This window comes from Dipteris shenzhenensis, chromosome 23 (assembly GCF_047967505.1).
Source record: "Dipteris shenzhenensis isolate YYH24624 ecotype China chromosome 23, Dip_SZ_1.0, whole genome shotgun sequence".
Lineage (NCBI taxonomy): Eukaryota > Viridiplantae > Streptophyta > Polypodiopsida > Gleicheniales > Dipteridaceae > Dipteris > Dipteris shenzhenensis.
The window spans coordinates 13,529,410-13,538,118 of NC_141618.1; the positions used below are offsets into that span (position 1 = coordinate 13,529,410).

Here is an 8,709-nt window from a genome sequence, read left to right on the forward strand (position 1 = left end):
AAAAGCTAGTAGTTCGTTGAAGCTAGGCTTTGGGTTGGATGAGAGACATGCCATGTGTCTTTCCTCCTTGGCTTGTAGCAATGTTTGAGTTTCTTACTATAGGAGAGGAGGAATGTTTGGTGAGTTTGGGTTATTGTTGTGTTCTTTGTTTTTTTCTTGGGAAGGTCGGGGTTAGGGGTTGGTAGCTACAGAGGAGTGTATGATTGCGTAGTTGGGTTAAAGGTTGGGTTAAAGGGCCGAGCTTCTATTGCACAGGCACTTCAAGCGAGATTGTGCAAGTCGAGACTGCAGTCATGCAAGAATGCAGTGGTGACCCGTGCAAGACTTTGATGCATCATCTCTGTTTTTGGGAATGTGTTAAAATATGTGTGGCGCAAGGCCTATGGTTTGTCCTCGAGGTAGTAAGCACACAAACGTGAGAGAAAGAAATCAAACAAATGGAGAGGGTGGGTTAAATGTCTTAAATGTGAGTTTTAGTTTGGGGGGAGGTGGGAAGGGAAGGGGGAGCATAGGAACAGGGGCTTGGGAAGGGGGCTGATGAATTTGTTAAAAGGGGTGAGCTTGAGTTGCAGAGGCACCACTGGCTGAAGCTCGGAGCTTGTGATTTCAGAAGCTAAATTTTCAAGCCAATTCTTCTTCAAGAATTTTGCTTCTTCCACTTCTCCCGCCGTTTCTCGCTTTGTCGAATCACCATTCCCAGCTTCGTCGACGCGCATATCGTAGCCGCACTGCAGTACGTCCAGCTTCCGCGTCACAGAATTCCTGGCCCGGGAGCCGACGATTGAATCATACATTTCTCGCTTTCACGGAGGAGAAAATTCCAGCTTTGTTTCTGATCGAGGGATTGCTCAGACCGGAGAACGCTCGAAGCAGTTCGTCGACGGAGTGTTGAGAGCACCTCCGGCGTTTTGAAGACTAGAGGGGATTGATCCGCAGCCGGACATTCGTTGCCAGAGAAATTTCTGAAATTTGCCGCAGAAGGCGCGAGAAGACGATCTTCCAGCTTGCGTTGAGATCCGTCCAGTTGCATCAGCGAAGTAGCTTGCCCGGACGATTCGCGTTGCTGCGGGTGATAATTCCACGGGGATGCATCAAGCTTCGCAGCAGTTTCTGTCGTTCATAGTCGAGAGCTCTGAACGAAAGAGTTGAACTCCAGAATTGGTCTTCTTTCCTGCATTTTCATCGCACAGCAGCAGCTCCATGGCTTCCCTCTCCTTCCTCCCCTTCTTCTTCTCCCTTCTCTTCATCATCCCTTCCTGCATCTCCTCAAGGCCCTTGCTTCTCCCTTCCCCTTTCGATTCCGGCTCCGATTCCACCCAGCAGCTTCACCACGTCTTTGAACTCCCCCTGCGGTAAGTATCTCTTTCTTCTCTGTCCGAAATTTCCTGTCGTCGATCTTCCTAATTCAACGTTCCTTACGTCTGTCGCTGCTTCGGTTTATGCAGCACAAGCTTCAACGCTTCCAGGCGGGTATTGAACTACCAAGCTTCCTCCTGCGCTACCGGCAATCCAGTCGATGACTGCTGGCGGTGTGATCCCCATTGGGAATCCAACCGTAAGAGGCTTGCCGATTGCGCTATCGGCTTCGGTAGAGACGCTGTAGGTGGCAAACATGGACGATACTACGTCGTCACCGATGCCTCGGACGACGATGCTGTGACTCCCAAGCCGGGCACATTGCGCTACGCTGTGATTCAAACGGAGCCTCTCTGGATCATCTTCGCATCGGACATGAACATCCAGTTGAAGGAGGAGCTGATCATGAACAGCTTCAAGACGATTGATGGCAGAGGCCACGAAGTCCACATCTCGAACGGCCCTTGCATAACGATCCAATACGTTAGCAACATTATCATCCACGGCATACACGTCCACGACTGCAAACCTGGGGGCAATGCGATGGTGCGGAGCTCGCCTACGCATTACGGCTGGAGGACTATCTCCGACGGTGACGGAATTTCCTTGTTCGGAGCTAAGCATGTATGGGTGGATCATTGCTCTCTTTCGAGTTGCACTGACGGCCTGATCGATGCTATTATGGGATCGACTGCAATAACCGTTTCCAACAGCTATTTCACTCATCACGACAAGGTAAGCTATTCCTCCGGTATCGTAATATGAATGCGAAATATGAGGCAAGAGCATCCTCTGAATTGCTTCTGTTTTACGAAGTTCTTCATTTTCATATTCGTACCTGCTAAGCTCTAACGAAGCCTTTTCTGTTGGAATTCTTTCCGCAACAGGTCATGCTTCTTGGCCACAACGATGCCTACGTTGCAGACAAGGCAATGCAAGTAACTGTTGCCTTTAATCATTTTGGGGAGGGTCTTGTACAGCGCATGCCGAGGTAAACTGTAATTCGAGAGGAGCTACTGGTTATACGAGGAATTGCGTTCCTTTTTCTGTTCAGATTCTTCATTGTTGTAAGAATTAACTGGTTTCGCAAACTGAAGGTGCCGACATGGATTCTTCGAGGTGGTGAACAACGACTACACGCAGTGGGAGATGTATGCCATCGGAGGAAGCGCCTCCCCCACTATCATCAGCAAAGGAAATCGATACACAGCACCAGCTAACCGTTTCGCCAAGGATGTGAGTCTCCCTTGCTTTGAATTCATGATAGCAATCAGGAACTATTCATCGTCTGTACGCGCTACTAATTTGGCCGCACCGAGTTTAAGGATGCATCGCCCTGTTTTTTTATTTCTACTTTTCTTTTGTAGGTGACAATGCGCATCGATACACCATCTAGCCAGTGGGAAACTTGGGATTGGCGTTCTCAGGGAGACCTGTTCATCAATGGCGCATACTTCACTCCATCGGGGACCAAATCCTCCTTCAATTTCGAAAAAATGGCGACTGTCGGGCCAAAGCCATCTTCTTTGGTAGGGATTTTGACGGCCACAGCGGGAGCTCTGAACTGCAAGAGCGGGTCTGTTTGCTGATGCAGGTGGTTCAATTGCAATCTCTTTGAGACAGTCGCTTAGCTACCATGTTTTCCCATCCTTTGTAGATTCGCTACATTGTTAATTAGCAGGGATTTGTAAGTACCGTGGATAAAGGATTAACTGTAAGAAACAGCCAGCCTCTAGTAAAGAATTGGAGAGCTGCTGCTGCTCTCATAGTGTTCTTTTGATGCAATTCAAAGTGGGAAAGGAAGAAGTTATTTCCTCTCTAAACTGTGATACACATTTTTGGTTAACAGATTAGACAAACATGAATTGGTAGCATGTACATCTCTCAAACGTGTAATTACACAAACATGAATTGGTAGCATTTTATACATATCTGTGACAAAACAATTTTTTTGTTGCTAAGTTCGTGGTTCCTACAGTCTTTTCTAAGAGGATAGATTAACATATATACAAAGCTGCAAGACAGAAAACATAGTCCAAGGAAAAGCTAAAAAATCAACCAAAGTGTATACTTTTTGTTTGCTCATCTGCCTCTATATTATCTCGTAGATACTGATTGTAACAATTGTATAAGAAAGGAATATGCTTTTTTAATTATAATGTGGGTAGAACTTTGCAGTTTGACTAACATAACTAGGTAGTTGCATTAACTTTAACCTTAACAACATTGAACACAATTCCATTCCATTTATAGCCATTATGTTAGCACAAATTCGTCCCAACAAGAGACTTTGGATCTTTGTTGTTGGATCATATTTTCAATCATCTCTTAAATATGTCATTCAACATACATATTTTAAGGGGGTTATATTTTAGCATACAATTGTAGCATGCATATTTTAAAGGGATTATATTTTTAAGCATCTCCAATATGTTGTTCACCGACTTAACATTATTGAACCTTTCTGAATCCCAATCAAAACACACAATTCCAATAAATTCGTTAATTAGTCCTCCTTAGTGAGTTGTGGAAATACGCCCTAAGAGAGCTTGAGCACAAAAACCAAACAAATACAATGACATCATTATGGTCTTGAATCACTAAGAAGAAAATTGTACTGAACAACCATCGAATATATTATAATAAGGCAAGATAATGTGATTCTCACCAAATCTTTAACCTATTAACCATAGACATGAGGAAAAAAAATGAGAGACACATGGCAGCTTAGAGAACAAGAGTCTGCCATGTGTCACAAAGAAGGAGCTCCTGGATGGAGGTTTTGAGGGTTGGGAGATGGAAAGACAAGAGACATCTTTGGGAGGAAGGAGGATATGGGAGGAGGTGGAAAGACAAGAGGCAGCTTTGGGAGGAAGGAGGATATGGGAGTGCAATGGAATGAAGGGAGGAAATGGAAGGCCTTAAAGCCTTGGGTTAAGACTTAGCGAGAATCTCACAAGCCAATTCAAGTCGACAGTGCGTATCAAAATGAAATGAAAGTGCGTATCAAAATGAAATGAAATCTTGAAGAGGATGCCAATCAATGCATGTGCCAAAAAAAGTTTTGAGTGTTTAAAACATGCATTTGTTTCGGCCTCATTTCGGCCTTGGTAATTTTTGATTTAATTTTTGCTTGATCTATTTCCTTGATTCCAACAAAGTAGACAAATGAGACCTCTATTGGATGTAGACAAAAGCAAATTGGATTCTTGAATCCAGCATTAACAAAAGAAGCTAGCACGAAATCATTCAAGATGTAGGAGAGAATGAGGCCTACCTTGCGGCATTTAACTTATAAACCACCAATGCTAGATTACTGGAAAATTTTTGTCTAAACTAATAGTATAATCTCTAGAAGAATAGAGTCGCATTTATAGAAGGAGCTAGATGGAGCGATCATATGCATGCTTTTGCACAAGTGCTTGATGCCTAATGTTGAGATGATGGTCCTCTTCCAATGCACAAAGTGTATCTCTTGCAACCTCTTGCATTACTCTTAAGCCACAATGAGTTATGAGACCATTCACATAAGAAATTGATCAAAGGATGGGAGCATGACTCCCTGAAGCAAATGCTTTCTACTAGCTAGCTGAGGGAACATCCACCTTCAGATAGGGAGTGGTTGAGGATGGTTGTGTATTTGTGCCCATGTAACGCATGGGTTTAGTACTCATAGGTTTTATGACAAAACAAGAGCTCTTAGGAGTCTAGAGGGCCTCACAATTTTGAAACCTAGGCTTGTATATCCTCTACTCATTAAAAAAACAAAAAATTAGCTACCAATTAAGTCACCCCAATTGAGCCCCAATTCAAAAGAATTGAAATATATATTAATGAGTAGGAAAGAGATATTGATGGAATAATCTATAGATATTAAGTAGATGGGGAACCATAAGATGAGGACACTGATGGAGAAATTAGGTGAGAGCAACTCTTTAGGCGAAGTTATATGTATGGGTTATGTATGGAATACTTTTTTGACTTTAACGGCTTTCAGAATAGGTAGATGGAAAGTATATATGAGAAAGCAAATGGAGAGAGCCACATGTATGCTAAATACAAGGTAAACTAGCAATACTACTACTGCTCATCCTCATCTTTCGAACCACTTGACTCATCCTTGGGTCATTGTTTACTTGGGTGTAGCCATTTTTGGTGAGGTTTAGGGACTTTTCTATATATAGGTATCTTGCATGACCCATAACTTATGCATTGCTCAATGGAATTCGGCAAACTTTATCTTCAAGTTGTATTACACATTCCAAACCTGAACATGAGAGAAAAAGATTATGGAATAAGGATTTGGAATGAGACCATTAAAGCATTACAAGTGCTATGTTGCATGTGAAGCATGCATCTTGAAGACTATAGGATATAGCAATTTATTCAAAAAAATAAAAATTTTGTTCTATACATACATGCAACCAAGTAATCATTCAAAATTACACTATGTGAGCTTCTCCTCAACCCAAGGACACACCCAAATGAGAACATTAGGCATGGGTTAATGAGCCTCCAATGTTGTGTAAAGTGACCCATACCCATGTAAGGGCATGCACCATAACTTTTTTTGGATTTGTTGAAAACCAAAATGGATTGAAATTTTGGAATCCAAACTAGTGGGACTACTGCATGGTGGTCTTAAAGCATTGATAGTTGTTGGTATTGGTACCTAGATTCACCCTAAAAAGGAAAAAGTTGAAAAAGTGCAATTTGTGCATGTGCAAAAATCTTTTAATAAATCCAATACTATTTACAATTTTGAATTGTTTCTTTTTCCATGCACTTGCTTGCTATATGGCTTATAAGCATGCCAAAGGTCATTGCATTTCATAATACACAGCATCAAACCTGATAGCATGTCCTTTGGCCTATTTGTGTTTTCAAGCATTTTAGGCCACATTGCACTTGTTTGGGATATCCAATTCTGCTAACGTCGTGTATCATCGAAGGGGGAAAATGGCAGCTGAAATTTTGCTACTCCCGCAAATTTCAAATTTTCACACCTCCTACCCATCAAATCTTTGCTTGCCTCACCAGCTAGGTTCTCTAGGTCTATTCTGGACTGATTGTGGCCATGGCGTCAATGGCAACATGCAGCTCACCATGGCTTGCAAGAGAAGCAGACAAAGGTGTGAGACAGGAAAGCTAAAAAGCTAGATCAAGGCACAAGGAACAGAGTGTGGTTTGAGGAAAGCACTAGCATCGTAACGGAGGACACTTTGCAACATTTGTGAAGGGAGAAACAACGAGAAGAAAGAAGACTCCTTACAGAGTAGCAACAAGAAGCGGTTGTAGATGCACGCATTCTATCATTGCTATCGGAGCAAAGAACATGAGCTCTGGTGTCACGAGTATTCGAGGCAGCAACAATAGGCCATTCACGTGATTACCAGTCTCGAATCTTCACAAGCTTTAGCCTACACCCTAAAGTTTGTAGAGTAACAACCCTACGAACACCTCGGGAGATGCACGCCCAAGAGGCAATGCTCTCTAACCTGAGAAATGGCCTACGCAAAGTAAAAGGGGTGCATAGATTAGATCAACTAGTTGTAAAGAGGGTGACATTAGCTATTTTGGTGTCCTCTGAAACAAAGGAGAAACGGCTTGGGCGCACAAAGTCAAAGATGTGGTCAATCAGAAGGACCAATGTGGCTCCAACGGTTGAACATAAAGCAAGAGCAATGCATGATCATCCCGATCCGAGAAGTCTGTGGGCTTCAACAAAACGCAAGAAAAGGAGAGACAACCTAAGTGCAGAAGTCATTGCTAGAGTAATGACGTTTTGGCACGAAACACGAAAATATGAAAGTTTCTCCAAATAGAAAGGACATCTATAAGAAGCGGACAGGATGCAAGGTGTTTGAGGAGCATGTCATACACATGCTAGATACAATGCAGGTCAGTGGTGCCTAAACCAGCCCAGTGGTTGTTTGTGATTGAGCTTTGGAATAGTTTACTTGTTTCATTTCTTAAACGAGGCTTGGAGTAAATGTGATTGTCCTAAACTAGCCCAGTGGTTGGAACATCATGCAACTGTAGGTTGGTTCAGCTCAATCGCCAATTATGTGATTATCGTGAACTAGCATGGTTGAATAGACATTAGTTGTTGTTGTTGTCCAGCCCGGCGGCATGGTTGAGCAAAAAGTAACAGCAATGTATTTTGCAATATATTGTTATTTTACTAAACCAACCCGGTGGTTAGAACATCATGCAATCGTGGCTGCTTTAGCTCAATCACCCGTTATGTGATTGTCCTGAACCAGCGTGGTTGAACAGACATTAGTTATTGACTAGCCTGGTGGTTGAAATTATTATGTTTCTTAGTACTTAAATTTGTTAAATTTAATTTCCTATTCGGGTCATATACCACTATTTCTAGAGCAAAATGGCTTGGACTTAATGTGATTGTCCTAAACCAGATCCCGGTGCTGGTTCACGATAAACATCAAGCGGCTACTAACATAAATTGTGATTGAAATTGTGAAATTCAGAAATGAAAAGCAATATATTGTTATTTTCTAATTGTGAAATTCAGAATTGAAAAGCAATATACTTGTTATTGTCTAATATGTAAAGTTGAGACCGTCAGGCTAAACCAACCCTGTGGTTGAAATTGTGACAGTGTCCTAAACCATCCCGATGGTTGAAATTATGACTGTCCTAAATGTGTCCTAAACCAGCTCGGTGGCTGACTGTCCTAAACATGTCCTAAACCAGCTCGGTGGTGATTGACTGTCCTAAACATGTCCTAAACTAGCCCGATGATTGAAATTGTGACTGTCCTAAACTAGCACAGTGGTTGAAAATTATTTTGCTTCATTATATACTTTAATTAAAATGTGTTTTTTATTCTTTTAGTAGTAGCAAAAAGGGGGCTCACTGTTCTATTATTCCTGCATGTTGGGTCAGCCAGACGAAGTTGTATCTCAAGTTTCTAGATCAGAATCCAGACATTTCAATTGGGTAGAGGAGCTTTGAGCATTGTAAGCCCTGGTATGTCAAGAAACTCAAAGACAGGGATGTTTGTCGTTGTGCAAAACACACATAGACTTTGACCTAGCTCAGCAAGCTATGAATGACTTGAGATCTAGTCGTGTTGGAGCATTGCTCCATGGGGATCGATGCCCATTCCTTCTCGATGAATGCACAGTCTGTAGGCCACCTTGATCCTCATCCTGTGCTGTAAGGGAGGGCAGGTTTTGTAGCTTAAGGTCTCTGTGGGAGCCAGTGGTTTGTCCAAAGGGAGACCGTGAGTGGCACCGGATTGAATGCATTCATGGCACATGATGCAAGCATTGCAGTTTGAAGATGAAGAAGAAGACATTCAATGTCTGTCCAAATGAAAAGAGG

At 42.4% G+C, this 8,709-nt stretch overlaps 1 protein-coding gene across 1 annotated transcript; it reads left to right on the plus strand.

Annotated features, from left to right (window-relative positions):
* The first annotated feature begins 1,076 nt into the window (after positions 1–1,076).
* Positions 1,077–2,993, plus strand: LOC147887017 (putative pectate lyase 18). The gene is made up of 5 exons (XM_087394354.1): positions 1,077–1,352; positions 1,446–2,091; positions 2,244–2,347; positions 2,454–2,592; positions 2,724–2,993. The coding sequence occupies exons 1-5, from the start codon at positions 1,201–1,203 to the stop codon at positions 2,943–2,945; spliced, it is 1,263 nt and encodes a 420-aa protein (XP_087250480.1). The 5' UTR covers positions 1,077–1,200; the 3' UTR covers positions 2,946–2,993.
* The last annotated feature ends 5,716 nt before the right edge of the window (positions 2,994–8,709 follow it).

Excerpts from the sequence above, each read along its gene's own strand:
- LOC147887017 (XM_087394354.1), top strand. The coding sequence starts at position 1,201 with ATGGCTTCCCTCTCCTTCCTCCCCTTCTTCTTCTCCCTTCTCTTCATC. Across the intron at positions 2,348-2,453 it reads CTTGTACAGCGCATGCCGAG|GTGCCGACATGGATTCTTCG; the intron begins GTAAACTGTAAT and ends CGCAAACTGAAG. Across the intron at positions 2,593-2,723 it reads CTAACCGTTTCGCCAAGGAT|GTGACAATGCGCATCGATAC; the intron begins GTGAGTCTCCCT and ends TTTCTTTTGTAG.